A 27,318-nucleotide genomic window follows, 5' to 3' on the forward strand; every position below is an offset into this window, starting at 1 on the left:
CTTCTCGCCGGATCCCGCGCAGGCGCCGTGACAGTCGTTTTCGGCGCATGCGCAGTTCACAATTGAAGCCGCTCCGCAGCTTCACTGTTTACTGCGCGTGCGCCGATTTGCTCGAAGACCATATCCTGTTTACCGCGCAGGCGCGGGAATTCGGCAGAAGACTGAAGACTGAAGACGTCAATCAAGTTCCAGGAGGCGTGGATGGGCGGCGACGAGAAGAGGACCTCATGAATAAGTTGGACTCGTCCGTCGTTTCCTATGGACGTTGGACTCATCTCAGCTCATTACCATAATGGGCGGGAGAAGAAGAATCGGCGATTTCTCCGTGTCAACAACGGGATCCGGGACGGGACCGGGAGCGATGTGGTAAGTATATTGACCTTTATGTCACTGTATGTCAGTTTCTGCCTGGGGCCACGGGGTGAATGGTTCCCTTTAAGGCCATATAAATACTTAATTACTCAAATCTGCTGACACTGTTAAAGGGGTTGTTCAGCGAAAATCTTTTTCTTTTAAATCAACTGGTGTCAGAAAGACATCTCTGGCTGAGGCAGGAACTCTCTCGGTTTTCTATGAATCCCCTTAGAAAACCTCTCTTGCTCTGGACAGTTCCTGTCTCGGACAAAGATGTCAGCAGAGAGCACTGTGTCAGACTGAAAAGAAAACAACATTTCCTGCAGGACATACAGCAGCTGATAAGTATTGGAAGACTTGAGTTTTTTTTTAATAGAAATAAATTACAAATCGATATAACTTTCTGACACCAGTTGTTTTGAAAGAAAAAAAAATTGGCTGGACAACCCCTTTAAATTATTATTAGACCAAGGAAACACATGGTACATTTCATATATCCATCTATGCTTCCATAAAGTAGAAAAATGCTTTCATTTTTCAGTTCAAAGTGTCATAGAGGCTTTCCCAACCTCCCGATCTGCTGCTAGTTGTAACACCTCCTCGCTCCTCCTCCCATCCCTATCTCTGCTTGATTGACAATCACCTGGAAGCTAAATCCCAAGCAGGGTCATTGATGGGAGGGGGGGTCCTCTATTTCAGGGATGGTTTCCTCATGGGTATCATTCAGCAATATACAGGGGGTGGGCAGAAACACTTGCTGATTTCAAATATTCATAAAATCTAAACTTTTTGGAATATGTTTATAAATATAACACATTAACACAAAACATTGTCTTTCTTCCACAGAATCTGTTTATTCTTCCCACAGCGGAGGGGAGTTACATATCTGTTTTTGCCCTCAGTATACATTCTAATTGTTCAGAAATGACAGAAGTCCTTGTGTGTTTCTGTGGTCTTAGTAGTACATAGAGCTGGAGAACTCTAAGGCCGCAGTTTATTCCATTCTTGTGATGTTTTTCTGAATTGTCTTTCGCAGGTGCAGAAGTATCCTTTTCTCCATGAAGCAGCTGGGTGGCCTCTGGCATTGTCCCAGGAGGTAGCTGAAGTCTTACAGTATGGACCTAAAGCCTTTTACCAGATGTGGAAGCAGAGCAGCCTGAGACAAATGCTACGACACGACCTTCCTTTATACTTAGAAAAAGTCAACAACTTGGTCCAGCAAATGCAAACTGAGCTGCAGAGTAAGAGAATATATTTTTTATTAACAATGGTGAATTAACAGGCAAAACATGTCCGTATTAGTAAATACCTGTATTCCCCATGTAATAATATTGTTAAACCCTTCGTGCTGCAGCTAGTTTGGGCCTTAATGACCAGGCTAATTTTTCAAAATCTGACCTGTCTCACTTTATGCTCTTATAACTCAGTGATGCTTTAACTTATGCTAGCGATTCTGAGATTGTTTTTTCGTCACATATGGCACTTTATGTTAGTGGCAAAATTTGGTCACTACTTTGTGTGGTTTTTGTGAAAAACATCAAAATATCATGAAAAATTAAAAAAAATTTGCATTTTATGAACTTTGAAATTCTCTGCTTCTAAAAAAAGAACGTCGTAGCACATAAATTAGTTACTAAGTCACATTACCAATATGTCTTCTTTGTTCTGGCATAATTTGGTAAACATATTTTACTTTTTTAGGGTGTTATGGGGCTTAGAAATTTATCAGCAAATTATCACATTTTCGTGAAAGTTTCCAAAACTGATTTTTTTTTAGGGACCGGTTCTTTTTTTAAATGGATTTAGAAGTCTGGTATCCTGAAAACCCCCATAAGTGACCCCATTTTGGAAACTACACACCTTAAAGAATTAATCTAGGGGTATAATGAGCATTTTGACCCTTCAGGGGCTGGAGGAAAGTATTCACAATTAGGCAGTAAAAAAATGGAAAATTAAAATTTTCCAATAATATATACGTTTAGATTAAAGTTTCTCATTTTCAAAAGGAACATGAGAGAAAAAGCACCCCAAAATTTGTAACGCAGGTTCTCTTGAGTACAACGGTACCCCATATGTGGGCATAAACCACTGTATGGGCACATAGCAGGGCTCAGTAGGAAGGGAGCGCCAATTAGCTTTTCCAATGCAGATTTTGCTGAAAAAGTTTCTGAGCGCCAGGTGCGTTTGCAGTGCCCCTGTAGTGTCAGCAGAGAGAAACTTCCCCATAAGTCACCCCATTTTGGAAAGTGGACCCCTCAAAGAATTCATCTTGGTGTGTGGTGACCATTTTGACCCCACAGGTATTACAGGAAAGTATTCAAAAGAAGACAGTAAAAATGAAAAACTCGAATTCTTCCAATAATATGTTCGTTTAGTTTGTAATTTCTCAATTTCACGAGGAACAAGAGAAAAAAAGTACCCCAAAATTTGTAACGCAGGTTCTCCTGAGTACAATGGTACCCTATATGTGGGCGTAAACCACTGTATGGGCACACAGGAGGGCTCAGAAGGGAAGGAGTGCCAATTAGCTTTTTCAATGCAGATTTTACTGCAGAAGTTTCCGAGCGCCAGGTACGTTTGCAGTGCCCCTGTAGTGCCAGCGGAGTAAAATCTCGTCATAAGTCACCCCATTTTGGAAAGTGCACCCCTCAAAGAATTCATTTTGGGGTGTGGTAAGCATTTTGACCCCACAGGTATTAGAGGAAAGTATTCAAAATTAGACAGTAAAAATGAAAAACTAAAATTTTTCCAATATTATGTTCTTTTAGTTTTAAATTTCTCAATTTTATGAGGAACAAGAGAAAAAAAGTACCCCAAAATTTGTAACGCAGGTTCTCTTGAGTGAAGAGGTACCTCATATGTGGGCATAAACCACTGTATGGGCACACAGCCGGGCTCAGAAGGAAAGGAGCGCCAATTAGCTTTTTCAATGCAGATTTTGCTGAAGAAGTTTCTGAGCGCCAGGTCCGTTTGCAACGCCCCTGTAGTGCCAGCAGAGTAAAATATCCCAATAAGTCACTCCATTTTGGAAAGTACACCCCTCAGAGAATTCATTTTGTGGTGTGGTGAGCATTTTGACCCCACAGGTATTAGAGGAAAGTATTCAAAAGTAGACAGTAAAAATGAAAAACTCGAATTTTTCCAATAATATGTTCCTTTAGTTTAAAATTTCTCAATTTCACGAGGAACAGGAGAGAAATGTCACCCCAATATATGTAACGCAGGTTCTCCTGAGTAGAACGGTACCCCATATGTGGGCATAAACCATTGTATGGGCACACAGCCGGGCTCAGAAGGGAAGGAGCGCCAATTAGCATTTTCAGTGCAGATTTTTCTGAAGAAGTTTCTGAGCACCAGGTGTGTTTGCAGCGCCCCTGTAGTGTTAGCAGAATAGATTCCCCCCAAAAGTCACCCCATTTTGGAAAGTGCACCCCTCAAAGAATTTATCTTGGGGTGTGGTGACCATTTTGACCCCACAGGTATTAGAGGAAAGTATTCAAAATTGGCCAGTAAAAATGAAAAACTCAAATTTTCCCAATAATATGTTGGTTTAGTTTGAAATTTCTCAATTTCACGAGGAACAGGAGAGAAAGCGTACCCCAAAATCTGTAACGCAGGTTCTTTTGAGTAAAACAGTACCTCATATGTGGGCATAAACCACTGTATGGGCACACAGCAGGGCTCAGAAGGGAAGGAGCGCCAATTTACTGGAGCAAAACCGCAGCTAGTAATGGTTATTAGAATAGCGCAGTTACTAAAATAAAATAAAAAAATGAGATTACAGGTAATGCGGGGTGGTTACGGGCAACCAGGGGTGGTTATGGGCAACCTGAGGTGGTTACAGGCAACGTGGGGTGGTTACGGGCAACATGTGGTGGTTACGGGCAACCTGCAGTGCTTACAGACAATCTGGGGTGGTTACGGGCAATGTGGGGTGGTTACGGATAAACTGAAGTGCTTATAGGTAATCTCGGGTAGGTACCTGTAATCTGGCATGGTTACCACAATCTGGAGGGGGTCATTGGCAATTTGGGGTGGTCAGAGGCAACCTGCGGTGGTCAGAGGCAACCTGCGGTGGTCAGAGGCGACGTGCGGTGGTCAGAGGCAACGTGGCGTGGTCAGAGGCAAAGTGGTGCGGTCAGAGGCGACGTGGCGTGGTCAGAGGCGACGTGGCATGGTCAGAGGCGACGTGTGGTGGTCAGAGGCGACGTGCGGTGGTCAGAGGCAACGTGCGGTGGTCACGGGCAACCTGCTGTGGTTACGGCAACCTGGGGTGGTTACAGGCAACGTGGGGTGGTTATGGGCAACGTGGGCTGGTTACGGGCAACCTGCAGTGCTTACAGACAATCTGGGGTGGTTACGGGCAATGTGGGGTGGTTACGGATAAACTGAAGTGCTTATAGGTAATCTCGGGTAGGTACCTGTAATCTGGCATGGTTACCACAATCTGGAGGGGGTCATTGGCAATTTGGGGTGGTCAGAGGCAACCTGCGGTGGTCAGAGGCAACCTGCGGTGGTCAGAGGCGACGTGCGGTGGTCAGAGGCAACGTGGCGTGGTCAGAGGCAAAGTGGTGCGGTCAGAGGCGACGTGGCGTGGTCAGAGGCGACGTGGCATGGTCAGAGGCGACGTGTGGTGGTCAGAGGCGACGTGCGGTGGTCAGAGGCAACGTGCGGTGGTCACGGGCAACCTGCTGTGGTTACGGCAACCTGGGGTGGTTACAGGCAACGTGGGGTGGTTATGGGCAACGTGGGCTGGTTACGGGCAACCTGCTGTGCTTACAGACAATCTGTGGTGGTTATGGGCAACGTAGGGTGGTTAAGGCCAACCTGCAGTGCTTACAGACAATCTGGGGTGGATATGGGCAATGTAGGGTGGTTACGGGCAACCTGCAGTGCTTACAGACAATCTGGGGTGGATACGGGCAACGTGGGGTGGTTACGGGCAACCTGCAGTGCTTACTGACAATCTGGGGTGGTTACGGGCAACGTGGGGTGGTTACGGGCAATGTGGGGTGGTTACGGATAAACTGAAGTTCTTATAGGCAATCTGGGGTGGGTACCTGTAATCTGGCATGGTTACCACAATCTGAAGGGGGTCATTGGCAATTTGGGGTGGTCAGAGGCAACGTGCGGTGGTCAGAGGCGACGTGGCGTGGTCAGAGGCGACGTGCGGTGGTCAGAGGCGACGTGCGGTGGTCAGAGGCGACGTGCGGTGGTCAGAGGCATCGTGGCGTGATCAGAGGCAACGTGCGGTGGTTACATGCTATCTGGGGGGTTACATGTAATCTGGCGTGATTACGGGCAACCTGGGGGGGTTATGTGCAACCTGGAAGGGTTACAGACAATCTGGGATTGTTACTGATAAACTGAAGTGCTTATAGGTAATCTGGGGTGGGTACATGTAATTTGGGGTGGTTAGGGGCAATCTGGAGGGGGTCACTGGCAATTTTGGGTGGTTATGGGCAACGTGCGGTGGTTACGGGCAACGTGCGGTGGTTATGGGCAACGTGCGGTTGTTATGGGCAACATGCGGTGGTTACGGGTAATCTGGGGGGGGTTAGGGGTAATTTGGGGTAAACTGCAATTATTACTATAATAAAAAGTGTGTATTTAATTTTTTTGTATGTTTGTCACTTTTTGTACTTTATACATTCATTTTCACTGTATTACTATGATTACTGTGATATTTTCTATCACAGTAATCATAGTTCAGTGACAGAGACCAAATTGGGACCAAAGAGATCCGAATGTGCCCCCATTCCAATTTGAAAGAAATGAAGCTCATCTGGCTGGTACTGCAGTACCGGCCAGGATGTACTTCACAGACAGCGGCTGTTCTGTGACATGGCCGGGTAAAAGAATGGCCACTGTCATACTGTGTGTGAACCTGGCCTATGGCTGTATCTATGTTTTTCAGACAGTCTTAGGGCTGCAGCCAACTTCTTCAGCCACTGGTATTCCAATGCCGAACAATCGGACTAGAGCATACTGGAGTTGCGCTCATCTGTAGTAGTTATGCTTTCCACTACCAAGCCGTTATCGGGGTATAACACATTTAGCAATGCAAAATAAGGATATTAGAAGGTAAATTTTGTGGGTGATTCCTGCATTCTACATAGACTTGGAGATGAATTAGAAAATTATTGTGCTGTGTAACATTTTGTGATAATGTACAGTATTTTATAAAGGTTATGTCTATCTAGGAAATTGTGAGATCATGCATGGCTAGATTTTTTAGAAATTTTTAAATCAATTAAAAATAAATATATATATATACAGTGGTGCCTTGGATTACGAGCATAATTCGTTCCGGGACTTTGCTTGTAATTCAAATCCACTCTTAAACCAAAGCAAATTTTCCCATAAGAAATCATTGAAATGCAGACAATTGGTTCCACTCCCCAAAAATAAAGATTTTATATTCTGAATAACATGTAAAACACATGAAAAAAAAACTGCTGAATATGTCATATTATAAGTTACTGTACAGTATAGCAATCAGCATGTGCAGTATAATGTATAGTAACTGCATAAAACTGAAGAAACAGCAGCAGTTTTTAGATACAGGATGGAACTGCAGATCTCCATAATGCAGTAGCATAGTACAAAAGACTAGAATAGAGAAGCAGGGCTGCTGTCAGAGGTCTGTGTGGTCACATGACAGCAAGAAGGAAGGGGGGGGGGGTGTTCAGCATGGACCAATCATGACTGACAGAGACTGCAGGAAGCATGAAGTAATAATGAGCAAGACATATACGGGCACATATATGCAGCACTCTCTGTCCAGGGAGAGAGGGGTTACATCTATGAAGAGATTACCTCCACTGTCCTGTCCCCTGATGCAAGCCCCAGCCTGAGGTGGATCTGCACTCTACACAGACCATGCCGCTCCTCCACTCCCGCTCCCACCCAGTACAGTGAGCTCTTAAACCAAAACAATGCTCTTAAACCAAGTCACAATTTTGAAAAACTGTGAGCTCTTAAACCAAAATGCTCTTAAACCAAGTTACTCTTAAACCAAGGTACCACAGTGTATATATATATATATATATATATATATATATATATATATATATATATTTATTTATTTATTTTATTTTTTTTTTACAAAAAAGCAATCCAGCAACCAACTAAAATACAACCAAAACAATACTAGACCTTATAATGGCCACATTGTGCTGCCCAAATAATAATGCCTTAGAGAGTCCAGCAACATCATAAGCTCATCCAATGATGCAAATAATATACGCAATATAATGCTTATGTACCAAAAAAATAATGTTGAACAGTAATAAAATATAAAGTTATAGTGCCAAATAATACTGCCAATATTACTGCTATAAAGATTGCATTCACACAGGCACATTTTGCTTAATATTTTGCTTCAGGATTTGTAAGTAAAACCCAGAAGTGGGTCCAAAACAAGGTGTGAATCCTTGTATTTTACCCTTTCCCTGTTTATGTTCCATTCCTGATTTTGGCTTCCAAATATTGATAGAAAATACACACATACAGTAATTATGAATACATACAGTATAAGCAGGGAAATGGGGTTGGTTCACACAGAGATGACCTTTTTTTCCCTCTAAAAACTTGTTTTGTTCAGGTGACTTCTGGCCATCATTGACTATCTTCACAGTTTAAAGGGGTTTGCCTGGAATATAAAATATTTATATTGCTGGTTGGTTATATTGCTAGTTGGTTAAAAATAAAATAAAACCTATACTCACTGTCCCTGGTCCACAACCCCAGCTGCCACGCCGATGTTCTCAGCTCCTCACTACTTGCTACTTCTTGATGATCTGTTGTCTCAGTGAGAAATGCCCCCCAAACCAATCACTGGCTCAGTAAATGGCATAGTACAGGACCAGGCATAACCATTATATTCTATCATTGCAGAGCCTCTTTCTACATTAAAAGATGCCTATTATGACGCCACCTTAAAACCACTGGATGATGTTTGGAAGGAGAAGACGAACACTAGCCTACACCAAATCAATGCATATCTCCCAAGTATTGTCAAGGATGAATGGTTAATGGAACCTATTAGACACATTTTACATGGCATAAAGGCTGGTGTAGATTTGGTGAGTATAACAACATAAAACCATCAGTGAGTCAACAGTAATAGTATGTTCCTTTATTGATCATTGTTGTTTCAGACAACTTCCCCCTGTGTGACTGGTATGTATTTGTTAATTTCTTCATTTACCATAAATGAGTCCTTAACCTAGAAAAAAAAAAAAAGCTCTAACATGTTGGCTTTTTACTGCCTATTGTAAGGCCAGACTTAGCTACTGCTATATGTAGGAGGAAGAGAAAGCTTGGGCTTGTGTACCTGCATCTGTGAGCCTGAAAGGCAAATCAAGGCTTCTCTCTCATATAGGTCCACCCATTAAATTCTGGACAGCTACCTCTTGTGTTATTACTACTGTATAGGAAATAGCTACGCATCATGGAGGGGACTCTCAGGAGCTCAATAACAATAGGAGCACTAAAATCACCTTGTAACCACTCTAAAGGGCTAGTGTAACCGAGCCATGAGGGTTTTTAAACAAACTCTTATTTAAAATCAAGCCAACCTGGTGTTCAGTTGATCTGGCTTCAATTTATCTCCATGAACCAAACCCCCAACCCTTTGTCCAACAATCTGTTGGTGAAACATTCATGAATAGAGCCTGCACTTTATACAGTAAATTGCTGTGTGCAGGGCGATGACTCTTTCTTTTCTATAATGTGCTAATTTTGCTTTTGTATTGCTTCAGTATAACAATCCGCACTAGTATATTGAATACATTTATTTCTGTATAATTGAGGTACTAATCTATCTCAATTTAGGGCATTCATCAGGTACTGAAGTGGACAGAGAACAAGCTTTCCAGGGCAGTAAGTCGGATTCGGAAACCTCTAACAGGACTGTTCCGTTACTCCAGGTATAATGAATAGAGCCTTTGTGCACTATATTAAGAAGGTTGTATTCATGTTTTCCTGGCAGTCTTCGGGCTGCATCCACCTTCTCCAGACAGCAGGATTCAAATGCTAATTGTTTGGGTTTGTGCGCACCCTAACTTTCAGGAAAGTTCGCTCATCTCTAGTAATTACTGTTATTAAAGGAGAAGTCCAGGGTCTGACTTTTTTTTCCAAAAGAGCCAAGGAGGTAGTTGACAATAACATGCACCTACCTCCCCAGCTCCAGCGCTGGGGTCTGTTGTCCTCCGTTCCGGCTCCTAGTACCCCGTCTGCTGACCAGCTGAGTGGGCCTGACACGTCACAACCCGGGAAGATAGGATATCTGGGAAGAATTGTTATGCTATTTTTATTTTCATTTCTGACATTGTATTTCTTATTATACATTAAACCCATTGCCTCAAGTCGAGTGTTTAAAGGGGTACTCCAGCGGGGCGGCACTTTTGTGCTGGGACCAGGGAGGAGGTGGCCTAGGGAAAAGACGTCCACTTACCTTCCCGGTTCCAGTGGCGGGTCCCGCATCACGGCGCTCCAGTGCCCGGTTCCTGGCCGCTTCCGGCTGTCTGACGTGGGCCCAAGACGTGACGTCTCAGGTCCGCTGAGCCACTCAGTGAAGGAGGCGGGATCTGTTTCAAGTCCGCTCTGATCCTGCCTCCTTGACTGAGTGGCTAAGCGGACCTGCGGCCGGGAATCGGGCACCGGAGCGCCGCAATGCGGGACCCGCCGCTGGAACCGGGGAGGTGAGTGGACGTCTTTTCCCTAGGCCACCTCCTCCCCGGTCCCAGCACAAAAGTGCCGCCCCACTGGAGTACCCCTTTAGGCGCTTGGCTGGTAAAGGGCTTATGACTTTTACCGTGCAGGGCCACAGATTCACCCATGATCCATAGACAACAATTGGCTGACAGGTCAATGTATAGGATAGGCAGAAAAGAAGCACCAAAATGGGTTAATGGACCTGAATGAACTATCCGCAGAATCCCCAGAATATTTATATTGATTCATTCAGTTGTAGGATTAGACGTCATTACTGTGTTACAGTCATTGACCTCTTCCTTGACAAGTCATACTATTCATGTGACTGAAGTTATACAGAATTATCTGCTTCCTTTTCCTCACTTATATCTGATTTCCAAACAGTTTCTATTTTCATATACCGTCACGTGTATTCGATCTTGCTTTTGTCGTTCTTTCTTAATCTGTTTCTAAAGAATATTGCACAGGCCAATGTCTAGACACATATGAATGAATTCTAGTACCTGTTCTGACTAAGGATAACGCTTTATCTTATCTCTGGCTGCAAAACTCTAAAGAGGGTCTACAAACTTTACCCAAACTATGACCACGCAATGTTCTTGGAGTTAATGTATCATAGGCCTTCTGTTGAATTTCTAGCATACGCCATGTAAACAACCGTTTCAGTAACAGGAAACCTCTAAAACTCTATTGAATATGCTGCCAGGATTTTAGCAGATATAAACACGCACAGATATACATTGTCGGCCTTTCCAAGAAAAGAGGAAAACATTTCCACATAATGACCATCTTTTTAATATTACACAATCCAAGGTTAACACTCAGAAATGTTTTGTTGGACATTCTGGCATTGGTGACTGCTACAAGCTACTCACGTGTCTGTGTGTTGTACTTTGCAGTAACTGCTCTGTCACGCTGAGCTTCCCAGTGCTTCCTATGGAATACCACCTAACAGACCTTGCTAATGTCACACACTACATCATCGAGGAGAAGCTGATGAAGCCACTACGAGAACTCTACAGCGTCAATCCCGTAGCTGAATATTACAGATTTAAGCGAAGAATGATGGAGAGTCCATTTGAGTGTAGGTAGCAAAGAGTTTTATCGGTGCTGTTCAACATGTAAAAATGCAAAGTAGTCAATACACATGCCAAAAGTGTCCCAGCAAACAAGAGGGTACAGGTGAATGACAGCAGGGGATCAGGCAAGAACACATAGTCCACAATCTGGGTAAGCATCATACACTCAGATCCAGCAGAGGTAGAGCCAGTAAAAGGTAAGGGGGTCAAGGCACAGGTTAGCAACCTGCATTGGCAACAGGAGAGCTGGTACAGTACAGGAATGATCAGGCAGAGACAGGAACCATAAGATATATAGAATATGCTTCACCTGGATAGGTAGGGGAAGGTTTTAGCGATGTGTGCTGGCCCTTTCAGTAGCAACAAGTGGCCTACCCACATCCTAGGGACAGAGCTGGAAGCAAGTGGGACCAGGTGACAGCAGGAGGAGAGTAGACCATGCAACAGGATGGCAGCTGAGGGAAGTGAAGGACAGCAGGACACAAAAGCATCCGTGTGTAAGAGGACCCCAGTGAGGAGCACCTGAGGAGCACCTGATGGCTTTACAAGAGTCAGTAACAAAAAGGTATCCTGCTTGATGTAAATTTATACGACCATGAATGTCTTTGAGTGTGATGATCACCAATGAGTGGCATCCATCATAAATGTACATGTCAGACATACACTATGGAGTCACTCCAATGCATGACTTAGATTGACATTGTGATGTTGCCCTTGACTTTTTCAACTTTAGTAACTGGCGTATACTTGCAATCCTAAGGGACAAATGAAACATGACTATGCTATTAGTTGTTAGGCTTCAGACTCCTTGACATGATGGCATCATGTACACTAGAGAGGTAAGTTTTGACTGTTATGTTTACTGAATACTATCAAATATATCCAATGTGGAGGTCAGAATGTGACAGTCTCTGATCAATATTGGAGTGATATTCTTATTTTGTTATGTAATAGTATACCACCTGTCTTTTTTGTCTAGATCACGCCGTTTTGATTGGAAACAAGCACATTGTGACCTTTGACGGAAACATTGTTGACTTATCTTCAAAATGTAGCCTCCTGCTAGCTAAGGATTTCTTACACAATACATTTACCATAGTACTAAACCAAGGTGCTGGTGGCCAGAGATCATTACACATAGAAATGAATCAGGTTGCCATTGACATCTATCCTGGACTAAAGGTAAAACTTCAAGTCTCCAGTCAGATATGAAGAAGTTTAACAACAAAATTAATTTTTTTTTTGCTAATTTTGAACTTAATATTTTTCTATAGATAGAAGAGAACTGTCAGAACCTTGACCTTCCCACATTCAAGAATGGAATAACCATAAAGAAACAAGCTAACAAAATTGAGGTGTCTAATAAAGAGGGAATCACTGTTCAGTGTGACGGTCACTATGATGTCTGCAGTATTACAATGGAAGGATGGAATCATGGTATGGAGTCAGACCTGGCAAACTGCAACTCATACATCATGTAGTCAAACAAGTACAGTAAAATCATGGAAATATGGCATGCTCCTGGCCCCAAAGCTGCCGTAATGTCACACATTCTAGACCTGATCCTGTTAAATCTAAATATCAGATAAATATCAGATCTTAAAGGGGTTGTACAGCGCTACAAAACATGGCCACTTTCTTTCAGAGACAGAACTACTTTTGTATCCAGTTCAGGTGTGGTTTGCAATTAAGCTCCATTCACTTCAATGGAACTGAAATAGAAAACCTGCACCCAAACTCTTGTCTTCCGTTTTGGTGCAGATTTTGTAATTCGGTTCCATTGAAGTGAATGGAGCTTGATTGCAAACCACACCTGAACTAGATACAAGAGTGGTTCTGTCTGTGGAAGAAAATGGCCATGTTTTGGAAGCACTGGGTAACCTCGTTAAAGTTCAGCCTATTGCTGTATCCATGTTTTCCACGACTCCCTGGGGCTGCATCCAGCTTCTTCAGCTACTGTTATTCAAATGCTGAATAATTGGACTCTGAGCTCTAATCTCTAGTCATAACCCTAGCTTCTTCATCAGTACTTAGATAAAAAGCTGGGCTGAAACCTACTAGGATAAAAAAGAGATGTATATATTTCATACAGTTCCTTACTTCAGTCTAGAAACTAGTCGGGTATAACATTGACTTTCATGTAATTCTAGGAGTCTCTGCTGGACTTTTTGGCACCAATGACAATGAAGCTGGAAATGATCTCCTGCTTCCAGACCACACCCGTGCAAACAGCACGCATGACTTTGCAATGAAATGGCAGGTAGATATCTGTTCTGTATTAGGCTATGTTCACACAATGTACTAACAACAGCTGCAGTTTTAAGTGTCAAACAACGCCCCATGGTTAAAGCATGTTTCTACAGTGGACGTTGCAATGACAGCTGTAGGAACATTATTTTAGTTCAATATTCACTGCTGGCCCTTTTTTGCTGTAAAATAACAGCCACTGTTCATGCAGTAACGGCCACAAATAAATGACATGAACATTATTTTGACAGCCGGCGTGAACAGAAGCCGTTATTTAAAGGAGAATTCCGGGAGATTATATATAAAATTGGTTACAAATACTAACTTACCTCTCCCCATGCCTGTGGTGAGGGGCGGGACCCCCGCCAAGCTCCAGGACCTCCAGGGGCTGACACATCACGACCAGGCTGATGCACTGACCACTCAGCCAGTCAGTGACTGGGATGGGATACTGCTCCAGTCACTGATTGGCTGAGCGGTCAGTTTATCAGCCGGGACAGGCCTTTTCCCCTAAGCCGTGACATTATCACAACTCCAGCGGGGGTTCCACGGCTGATCCGGGAGGCACGGCGAGAGGTAAGTTAATACTTGTAAACAACTTCCCCCCTGCCCCTGGCGGCTGCAGGATTTTATAATCCACCAGACTTCTTCTTTTCACACTGAGCAAAATAGGCGGAATCCCACCTGGCTCAGTGTCGCACAGACCATCCCATAGACACTGAGGCAGACGGGATTTCACCTGTTTTGCTCAGTGTGAACGGCCCCTAATACATTGTATGAACCGACGGCCATTGTTTCCATAGATTTATTGCAAAAGACGTCGGTTGTTTGCTTAAAAAGTATGTTGTGTGAACATAGCCTTAAGATGTATTTATAATGTTGTTTAGTATGTATAAGCGGTGTTAGTACTTTATGTCTGCTGTGATCAGTACAAATGAATATTTGACTCTTTGACTCTTTACCTAGGTTGATAGCCAATGTAGTTCTGGAAGAAAGAAGGTGAAGGCCTGTACTACTGCTCCACAGCAGAAGTTGTGTAAAGCTCTCTTTCAAGGGGGGCAGTCTGTGCTGAGGAACTGCTTCAAAGTGGTAAGATCAAAGGAACACTATGATCATTTCATTATATTATTAAAAAGAAAATGTTTTTTAAAGTTGACCTGATGCTTAAAAAAAACGACATGTTCATAGACTAGAAGAGTAATTAGGTACCGGTTTGGGCATTACAGGTTTATACTATTAGGACACCCCTGTTTATATGACCTATGAAACTGCCCAATGTTTGCCCGGGATACCCTTTCTTCCTTCTTCCATGGACCAGGCTCTCCCACCTATGTTGTGGATAGGCATTCTTTTAAATGGCCATCATGTCATACAGTTGTGTAGTGGCCCCACAGAGTAAATGTATAACTGGCCACAATGAAAATTTCTAAAATTGTCTGGTACTTCATTCCTAGAAAGGTCGCCATATCGAAACAACCCCTTTAATGTAATCCATGCAGTCACTATGAAATAACTTACTGTCCTTCATTATTTGTCTTCAGGTCCAGCCTGCTTCGTTTTATAGAATGTGTGTAGAAGATATCTGTGATTCCAATGAGATTAAACCCATCTGTAACTTGGCGGCTGCATATGTCCATTTATGCAACAGAAACTTTGTCCCCATAGAAATACCTTCCCAGTGTGGTAAGTATGCCTGAGATACCCAGGTGTTGTCCAGATACTTCTTTGCAGGTTTATGAGAGATGGTACAAAGAATAAGACACCCCCCCCCAAAACCATATTATTTTCCCCATAATGTTGATGATGTCAGTATCATTCTTTTGAGGTACAGAAAATCCTATGGGTAAACCAGACGCAGCCTACAAGTAAACTGCTCTGGGTAGATCATATATCTTCCAAAAAACCAATGACCCTGCACATTATCCCAAACTAATCTGGAATTTTTTGAAGTTTATAATCCAGACCTTAATCCAACAGAGAACTATGGGAAAGCAGTAAAGGTGAAAGAATTCTGCTGCTGCTAATGTGTTTAGTTTCCAAATAAGAATACGGTTAGCTAAAATGATAGCTAAAATGATAGCAAACAATTAGCTGTAAAAAGTGTAGGCGTGTACAGTATTAGCCATGTACAGGCCTCTGGCCAATGAATCAAGACAATTTCTATTCACTGCAAGCAAGCTGAGATCTTGAAAATCGTAAGGAATTGCTAAACAACATATCAAGGCTATGTTCACACTATGAAAACTACGGCCTTATTTCATAACAACGCAAACAACGTTTTAAACAAGGTGCGTTATTTACACAACAACTGTTGTTGTTGTTAAATACGGTCGTTGTTTTTACATAGTGTGAACAAAGCCATAAAAGTTGTATATATATTATTACATGATTAAACTTTATTCATATTAACCTGACTCCGTACCTAAAGCTTTACCATCACTTTACGGCTATGTTCCCACACAGTATTTTTGCTCAGTATTTTTCAACCAAAACCAGGAGTGGATTGAAAACACACAAAGGCTATGTTCACACACTATAGAAATCTAGGGGATGGCCGTCATTTAATGGCAAATAATTGCTTTTATTGTTAACAACCGCCGCTATTTTAAAATAATAACGGCCATTAATTGCCATTAAATGACGGCCATCCACTCAATTTCAACAGTGTGGGAACATAGACTTACTGTTTTTTCAATCCACTCCTGGTTTTAGTTGCAAAATACTGAGCAAAAATACCATGTGTGAACATAGCCCAAAAAAACGCTGAAGGAGCAATACTTTTCACATGTCAGAGTATACAGAGCCCACTATTGTTAGACAGAGCAGGAGATGGGCTCCATAGATTTCTGCCATGAGTTATGTACAGTGCTGTGGAATATGTTAGAGCAGTATATACATGCTGTCTCCCCAGAGGCCGCAGTGATTGACAGGTACAGGCTTCTACTACTACTACCACTTAATGTGCTGCTGTATACATCCGGATCTTGTTGTTCAGCACCCTACTCATTGTGACAACCATGTCCTTGATATATTGCTAATGTTTTAGTACGGAGGATTCTGTAATCCTTGTCTTGCTGTTAGCGCTCCATTGCTGACATCAAGGCCACTCGCTATGCTATAAAAACATAATGGCCTTCCCACAGTTTGTTTTTCCTCTAAGCAGCTCAGCATTTACTGAAAGTAATAGATGGAGATAGATATGGGTGCCAGCTGCCGTAGTGATGGAATGGGCACTTCATTGTGCTGTGCTAATGTGTCTGCCCTCAGTGCTGCTCATTACTAATGTGCACCGCTGGTTAGATGATAATAAAATGAAATCCTATTTACTGACATCTCTCATCTGTATCTCCACACTGCTACAAGATTAATCGCTCAGGGATCACTTTGTTTTCCGTATTGTTAAGATTACTGAACGCTTTGGTAAGAGAAGCAGCTAAGGGGATTCATAAATTAAATCTACGGCCATTTAGCTATGAATCTGCTGTTAATCCATGGCGGGTCTATGGTAAAATCTGCATGTAAAGTTTGTTAAAGATGCGGTGACCATTTAGGCTGCGTTCACACTACGTATATTTCAGTCAGTATATGTATATTTCAGTCAGTATATTTCAGTCAGTATTGCAACCAAAACCAGGAGTGGATCTGTTCACACAATGTTGAAATTGAGTGGATGGCCGCCATTTAATGGTAAATATTTGCTGTTATCTTAAAACAACGGCTGTTATATTGAAATAATGGCAGTTATTTACTGTTATATGGCGGCCATCCACTCAATTTCACCATTGTGTGAACAGATCCTTTCTGTGTTTTTAATCCACTCCTGGTTTTGGTTGCAATACTGACTGAAATATACGTAGTGTGAACCCAGCCCAAAAATGTAGATTCTACAATAAGTGTAAACCTGCTTATATTGTAAGCAAAAAAACAAAAAACAAAAAACTGAGTTTTCACTATTATATACACTATAGGATTATGCTGGTGTCCATCGCGTGATGGATCTGACGCAGCTGTTATGACATATATAACTATATAATGAATTTATATAATTGCACTTCGGTTTTCAAGATACACTTTACATCCAGAGCATAAAAATCTGTTAAACATTGAAGGGGAACTATCAGCAGGTTAGACAAATCTAACCTGCTGATAGCTCCCTAGTGGGCACGGGGCGCTGAGGATGAAGGTATGTCTCTTACCTTCATCCTCAGCGCCATTCCCCTGAAGTTTATTTTGAAATCCTCTGCCCAGTAAGCCGTTAGGAGCATCCCCCGGAGCACCAATCCGGCTGGTCGGTTGCCCCTGTGTGGCAATCCACCCCCCGGTCGCCCCCCTCAATGATCATCAATGGAGAGGGGTGGGCCAAATCGGTGCTGGGGGATTGCCTATGGCATGGGCCATATATCAAGCAAGAGGCCGGACTAGTGCCATTCTTATATCCAACCAGACAGGCTTACATATCATTGCTGTGCCATCATGCTGCAGCTTTGTCCAGTTGTTGTAAACACAAGAAGAAACAATTGCAGGTGGTGTCACTACCCCAGCAATAATCTAGAGGTCTGGAAAAGTGGGGTATGGGGCCCCATCTCGAGTAACAAAGGAAACTGCTGCTGGCTTTGAAGGGGTTATCCAAGCTTAGAAAAATCTGGCCGCTCTCTAACAGAAACAGCACCACTCTCGTCTCCAGTTTTGGTTGGGTCTTAAAACTCAGTTTCATTGAGATAAATGGAGCTTAAAGGGAACCTATAGCCAGTTGATTAAAATTGCTCATTCTGTGTTAAGGAGTCCAGTAGGCGGTGTCACTTAATGGAATGGACTCTTTAGCATGGAAGCATCAAAGATTTCAATCAATAAATTACACATTATACTGTAATAGATGGTCATGGTCACAGGTTCCCCTTCATTGCAAACAACACCTGAATTGAAGAAAAGAGTGGAGCTGTTTCTGGAAGAAAGCAGACATTTATTTTGTAAGCCTGTACAATCCTTTTAAATGTGGCTTAGTCTATAGCACAGCCTGGGATGAACCTCAATAATTTGTTCTCTACAATTTTTATGCACAGTCCTATTCATATAACATTTGATAGATTCCAGAGTGATGTGACTGTATTAACATAATATTATACCAAAAAGCAACTCACAGAATGTGGATCCATTATCATGTTTTAATTTGGACTATTGTTCCCTGCAGTGTGAAGCGTGGCCCATCCACAGGAGCAGTGGTGACTGAACGTCCACGTTGTATAGTATCTGAGGAGGAATAACACACTAAGTGCTTATATGTGACCTTTGTAAAATCTTCTGTTAAGCAGATATAAACTAGTTCAGAACTAACTAGATCCACAACAGGGTATTAACGGAATGTATGGAGCATATTACACACCTGCCCATGTTCTGCTGTAAGTAACAGGAATTTATTTTTAATAAAGAGGATTCTTGTTTCATACTCACACCGTGTTTTCTTTATTTTGCCATTTAATAGTAAGTTCTATTTACGTTGCAACAATTTTCTTGTCTATCTCTGAACAGGTCGGTAAGAAGCTAGTAGACTTTGTAGCCTTTGAGCTACAAAAAGTATCTCTACCAAACATGCATTCCACTGATTTCATAGGGAACTGTATAATACTTTATTAAGGTATGTTCACATTGAGTAAAGCAGGTGGAAACTTCCCGAAACTTCGGACTCCGCTCGGAATCCAGCCTGCCTCAGTGTGTCAATGTGCGCTCTCCTCCACTCTGAGGCAGGGGGGATTCCGAGCGGAGTCCATGGCGGGGGCTCGCCGCAGAATTCCACCTGTTTTACTCAGTGTGAACAGACCATTGCTATGTGATGGAGCTGCAGTAAAATAATCCCACCATCAAAACATATCTCCTATCCACAGGAGAGGTGAAAAATAGCTGATCAGTGGGGTCTAACTGCTAAAACCATTGATCATGTAAATAGGGGTCCTATGTCCCCATGTTTGAATAGAGCAATGGTAGCCATAGCAATGGAGCAACACCTACAGTGCCACAAGAAGGAGGAGACTGGCACTGTTGCTGGACCATGGCAGGGTAAGGCTAGGTTCACACTGCGTTTTCAGCATCCGTTTAACGCATCCGTTTTTTGCAAAAAACGCATGAAAAACGGATTGCAAAAAACGGATTCATTTGTGTGCATCCGTTTTTCCATTATAAAAAAAAACGGATCCGTTTTTTTTGACGGACCAAAACGGACAAAAAAACGTTGCTGACCCTATTTTTCTGGACGTAAGAAAAAACGGATCCGTTAAACGGATGCTGAAAACGCAGTGTGAATCTAGCCTTAGTATATTTATAAGCGGTTATCCAGTGTTAGAAAAGTCTGACCATTTGTCTCTAGTTCAGGTGCGGTTTGCAGTTAAGCTTGATTCACTTCAATGGAACTAAGTAACAAAACCCCACCCAAACTGGAGACAACTGTGGTGCTGTCTCTGGAAGAAATTGGCCATGTTTGTGTAGTGCTAGATAACCCCTTTAACATGATGGCTGGATAAAGCTACATTAAACGTATCAAGTCACTGCTTCTTTCACAGGAAACCATCACTGAGGGTCCCAGTGGTCCGACCCCCCCACCCTTCTTTCTTCATGATCAGACAATCATTACTAATCCATAGTTTGGATTATAGGAAAACCCCTGTAGTGTTTATTCCTAGGGCCCAACAGATTAAAGATGATCACTAGATACCCATGAGAGAGAAACCAACATAGACATCCCATCAAGATGGCTCCTCAGAGGATGCTTCATATATTTATTATATCCTTCAAAATTGATCTGTGCAAAAACATCATTGCGATGATAGATGTTCTTTAACTTTCTATTCTCATTTATAGTAATTATTCCATAAAAGACAATCTCTTAAAATGATGCATTGGGAAGGCTGTTAAAAAGAAATTCAGTAAATGTTTCCTATAAATTATTTCCAAACCCGTAAAATGTTGTCTGCCCCCTGAACCAGTAATAGTCAAAGATTTATCTTAATATCTAAATCAAACATCATAAGGAGATCAGTGAGCTGTAAATATAATATATTACAACAGTAAATTATATAAGCATGGTAGAACCAATGTTATCCCAAACTGGTAGTGGTATTGCTGTATTTCCTCTATGTCCTGAATATGCAAAAGAGGAGCCCGTGGAGCCTCACTGAAGAGTCTCAAAACACATGACTAGCCAGATATCCCTCCGGGAAGGACCGGGTGCGCCCTTTTTACAGCTGCAAGTCCAGGTCCCACTGTGGGTCTAGTGATGCAAAGAGACAGCATGGATCTGTTTCCTTTTAGGCAATGAGAGCATAAAATGTATCCTGGCAAATATTAGTAAGTATGTGGGATGATGTGATTGATTAGTCATGGATGGTGGGAATGATGACTATTCTAGATGCTGAGCATCAGGGTGGACATTTGATGTAAGGCTATTGTGGCTGAGCATGCAGTGATAATGTAACCCTATGATCACCTTGGCCTATACACAGTCCCTGCTAAGCAGAAGGGATATTCAAATTAATTATTAAATTAATAAATTTTCCCCAGGCGTAGATATCATTACCCTCCTCCCAATTTTGATGGTGACCCTGGGGAAATGTCATGTTCCACATCATAATGACTTCAATATTTACTAGCATTCATACCTAACATACTATTAGTGGTGGTCATGCAAAGGTACAGCACAGGTGTTCTGCATTAGTTAATGGAAAAATGCGAAAGAATGGGGGAATTGGACTCCTTTTAAATCTAATATTGTCTGTCCAGTGTGTAGGTCATCAATTTTGTAAGGCTGGATGGCCTATTTAAAGCATTACTGTAATTTGATTAGTATGGGTCTCTGTGCCAAAACCCCAATGATCTCTAGATATAGCTGGAAGTGTGCGGCTGTGTGCTTCCCTCACTGGCTCGCCACTTAATCCAACTCATTGCAGGAGTTGGTCTCCATAGATTTATGATTGAGCTCATCTCCTGGAGTGACGTCCGCAGCTGCATGCTTCTCCCAGCTATATCTACAGACTGGCGGGGTCTCATGTTAACATGTCTCTATATCATGTGTTTTTTTTTCCTATCCAGGACTAGAGAAACCTGGCTGTTTTCATGTCTGCTGATAACTATTTAGTTCCCTAATTTTACGGCATATACACATTATAGCTCTGCGTCCCCATTCAAAAACTTTTTTTTAGCCAGAAGTCACAATGAACCGTTAATTGCGAATGAGATGATTCCAATTAGATAAACTGGGAAAGGGAAAGTCATGTTACTACATACAGCAGAAGGCATGTGTCCGAAACCACACTCCATGCCGTCACCAACAACCACACAATGTTGCTGGGATTATCAGCATTGCTAGGCTATTGGTGACCACATAGGGGCATGGTTTTGGCTGCATGCAGTATCTAACCCCCTACAGAGAAGTAAGGCAACGGTGTATATAATCATTCCTAGCAATTCTTAAAGTGTCACTGTCGTTTACATTTTTTTTGCAGAAATCAATAGTACAGGCGATTTTAAGAAACTTTGTGATTGAGTTTATTAGCCGAAAAAGCAGTTTGAAGCTCTCCCCCCATGGTTTTCATGGTTTTCTATAGAGAGGGGAGGGGTTGAGGGAGATGAGGCACCAAAACAGGACTAAAAAGAGTTAATTTACAGCTACATCACCGGGCTATCTCCTCTGAAGTCAGCACTGACCTCTCTGACCACTGAATACTGGCTTTCACACAGCTCCCACTGTGTAATCCTTTGTTCTCTGTTCCCCTCCCATAGGGGGGGGGGGGCTGGGGAAAGTCTTAAATGCAGATAATGGCATATTTGCCTAATAAACTCAGTTACAAAGTTTTCTTAAAATCGCCTGGACTATTGATTTCTGCAAAAAAAAAAAAAAGTGACAGTGACACTTTAAGAAAGTGATTATATGATGTTATCTTAATACTCTTCCTATGTGATGCTATTGCGTCTCACATATACATACAGTGAGGAAGTACTCTACATTGTCTTTACACAGAAAGTAACCACCCATGTCTGATCTCACTGCAGCACAAATTTAATCTCATAAACCGACCTATTATTATTATAGTAAAAGAACTGACCGACAAGTAAGTAAACCTAAATAAAGAAGAAGATGTACAGGAGTTCAGAGAAATAGTTGGGAACATTTGATGTTATGTTTTATAGCTTAACTATGGAACTAATTTGCATAACAGGTTTAGTTATTTTCTTGTTCCCATCCTAGTATTCCTAGATACAATGATATACTCACCCTTACTCCCCAGCACGCTGCACACGTGCATTCCCCGGTGATGGCCTAGCTACCACATATCTCTGAGGCTGTATGCAGATAGATAACAATGGAAGAAATAATTACAGGGTCTATAGCTCAGTGTTCCCCAAGCCGTGGCTCTCCAGCTGTTGCACAAGTACAACTCCCAGCATGCCCTGACAGCTGAACTGTGAGGTTTTTTATATCTTTACTATAATAATGACAGGTAGACATTGTGTGAGGTGAGGTCTACCATCCTATCACAGGTGAGATGGGGCTGACACGCATAGTTTTTAGACTTCCCATGTTTCGCTGTATGCTTTGATCTCGCTATAGGCGTTATTGTTCCTGAGAAGCATTCTAATAACAGACTTCTCCTGAACACTTCTAAGGGAGCCGTCCATGTAAATGTTTACTGTACAAACAGGGTTTTATCTCTCCGATAAGGAATATAAAACTGTGAATCCAGCCAGAGAAATACATTTTCCAGCGACAGTCCCCCTCTTGTCTCCATTCTGGGTGCAGGTTTTGCGAATCAGTTTAATTGAAGTGAATGGAGCTTAATTGCAAACCACACCTGACCTGGAGACAAGAGTCTTGCTGTCTCTGGAAAAAAGTGGCCATGTCTTTGTAGCGCTGGATAACCCCTTTAGGGTATATTCACATGGGCGGGCTCGCAGCGAGATTCTCGCTGCGAGCCCGGCAGGTCCTGTCAGTTCCCATAAACTACATACTTGCTGCGGTCTAAACGACCGCAGCGAGTATGTAATTATACCGCGCTTAACCCCTTCTACTCCCGCCGGCTGTAAGCAGCATACATTACCTGTCCTTGCTGCACGGGTCCGGCGTCCTGCTCTCCCGTCCGGCCAATTAGTGTGTTGCCCAGCCGCAGCCACTGATTGGCCGGGCGGGAGAGCAGGACGCCGGACCCGTGCAGCAAGGACAGGTAATGTATGCTGCTTACAGCCGGCGGGAGTAGAAGGGGTTAAGCGCGGTATAATTACATACTCGCTGCGGTCGTTTAGACCGCAGCAAGTATGTAGTTTATGGGAACTGACAGGACCTGCCGGGCTCGCAGCGAGAATCTCGCTGCGAGCCCGCCCGTGTGAATATACCCTTAAAGTGACTGTACCACCAGGCTCAGGCTAAAGCACTGGAGGCAGGCCGACCCACCCTTAGTGGGAGGAAAAATTAGCCCCTCTATGATAGGGTTCCATTGATTCTAATGAAGTCACATCATGGAGGGGCTGGGGTTTCTTCCCACTGGCGGTGGGTCGGCCCGCCTCCAGTGCTTCAGCCTGGGCCTGGTGGTACAGTCACTTTAAGAGCAGCTTTCAGATACCCCGGTCTTGATAAATCCCCCTTATGATGTTTATGTACAGTACAGACCAAAAGTTTGGGCACACCTTCGTATTCAAAGAGTTTTCTGTATTTTCATGACTATGAAAATTGTAGATTCACACTGAAGGCAACAAAACTATGAATTAACAAATGTAGAATTATATGCCGTATTTTTCGCTTTATAAGACGCACTTTTTATCAAGAAAATATCTTGCTAGAAAGTGCCTGCGTCTTATATACAGGAGACAGGGCAGCCCGACACAGTCAGACCACCCTGACACCTTCCCTGATAGTCTGGAAGGCTGCATCAGCTTTGCAGTCCTCTCCCTTCTCCTGTTGGTACTGATCAGTGAGATCAGTGCCCGGCAGGAGAGACATCTGGAGGGGATATACACGGCAACCTGCTGAAGGACTTTCGGAAGCTGAAGGACCTTCAGTGATGTCACAGTCGTGATTAGTCACATGACTGTGACATCAGCGAAGGTCCTACACTAAATGGTCACGTCTAAGTACAGAGCAGCAGAGGTATGTGTGTTATCGTGTGTGTGTGTGTTACCCTTTGTGTGTTGATATAACATTGTGTGTGCTTGTGGATATGTTTGTACAGCTGAGTGTGTGTAATACAGCTGAGCTGAGAGTGTATGGTGTAGCAGAGCTGAATGTGTAGCTGAGCTGAGAGTGTATGGTGTAGCAGAGCTGAGTGTGTAGCTGAGCTGAGAGTGTATGGTGTAGCAGAGCTGAGTGTGTGTTGTGCATGCAGCAGCTGTGTATGTGTAGATACAAGGCACTGTCATTTGAATAAACTTTGACCCCTTCACTGCATTATCCCATCATGACCTTAGACCACCAGGGAAGTTTAATTAGCATAAAATATTTTTCCCTGTTTTTCAGTGGTCCAAATCAGGGGTGCGTCTTATAGATAGGTGCGTCTTATAAAGCGAAAAATACGGTACTTAAAATATGTCTTATATTCTAGGTTCTTCAAAGTAGCCGCCTTTTGCTTTGTTTACTGCTTTGCACTCTTGGCATTCTCTTGATGAGCTTCGAGAGGTAGTCACCAGAAATGGTTTTTACTTCACCAGTGTGCCCTGTCAGATTTAATAATTCTTGCCTTATAAATGGGGTTGGGACCATCAGTTGTGTTGTGCAGCAGTCAGGTGGATACACGACTGGATAGTCCTACTGAATAGACTGTTAGAATTTGTATTATGGCAAGAAAAAAGCAGTAAAGGAAAATTAGTGGCCATCATTACTTTAAGAAATTAAGGTCAGTCCGAAAAATTGGGAAAACATTGAAAAGTTTCCCAAGTGCAGTTGCAAAAAGCATCAAGTGCTACAAAGAAACTGGCTGACATGAGGACCGCCCCAAGAAAGAAACACCAAGGGCCCTATTCCACCGGACGATTATCGTTCAGATTATCGTTAAATCGTTCGAATCTAAACGATAATTGTTCGGTTGAAATGCAGTTAACGATTAACGACCGAACGAGAAATCGTTGATCGCTTTATAAGACCTAGACCTATTTTTATCGTTGCTCGTTCACAAAATGTTCGCAAATCGTTCGCATTGAATGAGACATCGTTCGGTCGTTCACAATAGATACGAACGCAATAGCGAATAAATAGCGAAGAAAAAACAATCGCAGTTACGATCATAAGTAAGGATTATTGTTTCATGGAAATGAGTGAACGTTTTCAGGTCTTTCGCAATAGCGGTCGTTTGAGATCGTTAATAATTATGCGAACGATAATCGTCCAGTGGAATAGGGCCCCAAGAGTCACCTCTGCTGCGGAGGAGAAATTCATCCGAGTCCCCAGCCTCAGAAATCGCAGGTTACCAGCAGCTCAGATTAGAGACCAGGTCAATGCAGAGTCCTAGCACAGACACATCTCTACAACTGGTAAGAGGAGACTGTGTGCAGCAGCCTTCATGGTAAAATAGCTGCTAGGAAACCACTGCTAAGGACAGGCAACAAGCAGAAGAGACTTGCTTGGGCTAAAGAACACAAGGAATAGACATTAGACCAGTGGAAATCTCTGCTTTTGTCAGGTGAGTCCAAATTTGAGATCTTTGGTTCCAACCACTGTGTTTTGTGCAACGCAGAAAAGGAGGCCGGATTGACTCTACATGCCTGGTTGCCATTGTGAAGCATGGAGGTGGAGGTGTGATGGTGTGGGGGTGCTTTGCTGGTGACACCGTTGGGCATACTGAACCAGCATGGCTACCAAATACACCTCCAGGCTGTGTAAGGGCTATTTGACCAAAAAGGAGAGTGATGGGGTGCTACAAAATGGTTTAAGGTGAGCTGGACCGCAGAGTGAAGGCAAAAGGGCCAACAAGTGCTAAGCATCTCAGAGAACTCCTTTAAGACTGTTGGAAGACCATTTCAGGCGACTACTGCTTGAAGCTCATCAAGAGAATGCCAAGAGTGCAAAGCAGTCATCAAAGCAAAAGGTGGCTACTTTGAAGAACCTAGAATATAAGACATATTTCCAGTTAGATATAAAATTCCACATGTGTAAATTCATAGTTTTGATGCCCTCAGTGTGAATCTACAATTAGTCATGAAAATACAGAAAACTCTTTGAATGAGAAGTTGTGTCCAAACTTTTGTACTGTACAATAGATATCAGTAGTACCAGTCAGCAGCTGTGGAGAGTGGTGCAGTCTAGCTCCATTCTAATTACTGGTTTCAAAGCAAATAGTTCTGACTATTATAAAGATGCTTCACCCACAGGAACATGTTGTAACTGCTTAAAAGCTTGTGTTACAGATAAGTGTCCGCTAAGATAACAGATCATAGATAAATCTCTAAATATTATTAGATTCATTTTAGAATATTTATGGGCAGGCTGGGGCTGTCACTTTGATGCACTGTTTATGTAGTTTCACCAGAAGGTGGCAGCGTTCACAAGTCTGGGCACACAATACTAGAACTTTCAAACTAGTTTTCTTGCATATATCACTGATGCAGCCAAATAGTGTCAGCATTGCCCATAGCAACAAAATTTCTCATGTTTTCCATTAAAAAGAATAAGGGTAACTTAGATTACTGTGAGCAATGCTGGTCACGTTTAGGTAGCACTATGAAGCAAAGACAACAGGTCTAGAACGACTTCTGTGCACACACATTTTCGGTTACATTAAAGGGAACCTGTCACCCCCCTTGCCGGGGTGACAGGCTCCCGACCCCGTTAGAGCCCCCTATACTCACCTAATCCCGCCGGGTCCCGCTTCTGGATCCGGTCGGGTGATGAAGATCTCAGCCGCTGCAGCCCGGCGCGCGCGCTGAGAGATGAGTCCAACGCTCATAGAGA

General features: G+C 42.8%; 1 protein-coding gene and 1 long non-coding RNA gene across 2 annotated transcripts in view; one reads left to right on the forward strand and one right to left on the reverse strand.

Moving 5' to 3' along the window:
* LOC138801178 (uncharacterized) overlaps positions 1-18,822 on the forward strand; it is a 206,013-nt gene extending 187,191 nt beyond the window's left edge. The window contains exons 65-74 of the mRNA XM_069983727.1: positions 1,391-1,595; positions 8,254-8,441; positions 9,193-9,287; positions 10,974-11,158; positions 12,133-12,335; positions 12,428-12,590; positions 13,304-13,413; positions 14,367-14,489; positions 14,942-15,083; positions 18,589-18,822. Coding sequence (XP_069839828.1) covers positions 1,391-1,595; positions 8,254-8,441; positions 9,193-9,287; positions 10,974-11,158; positions 12,133-12,335; positions 12,428-12,590; positions 13,304-13,413; positions 14,367-14,489; positions 14,942-15,083; positions 18,589-18,593 — 1,419 coding nt within the window. The 3' untranslated portion in view covers positions 18,594-18,822. The remainder of the gene's footprint in view (positions 1-1,390; positions 1,596-8,253; positions 8,442-9,192; positions 9,288-10,973; positions 11,159-12,132; positions 12,336-12,427; positions 12,591-13,303; positions 13,414-14,366; positions 14,490-14,941; positions 15,084-18,588) is intronic.
* Positions 1,254-22,822, reverse strand: LOC138801179 (uncharacterized). Its single transcript, XR_011364575.1, has 5 exons — positions 22,660-22,822; positions 18,539-18,647; positions 9,537-9,646; positions 7,887-8,008; positions 1,254-1,588 (listed from the first exon to the last, which is right to left on the reverse strand). It is a non-coding gene; the product is annotated as an uncharacterized lncRNA (long non-coding RNA).
* Positions 22,823-27,318: the final 4,496 nt, after the last annotated feature.

This window comes from Dendropsophus ebraccatus, chromosome 9 (assembly GCF_027789765.1).
Source record: "Dendropsophus ebraccatus isolate aDenEbr1 chromosome 9, aDenEbr1.pat, whole genome shotgun sequence".
In the NCBI taxonomy this organism is placed as follows: Eukaryota; Metazoa; Chordata; class Amphibia; order Anura; family Hylidae; genus Dendropsophus; species Dendropsophus ebraccatus.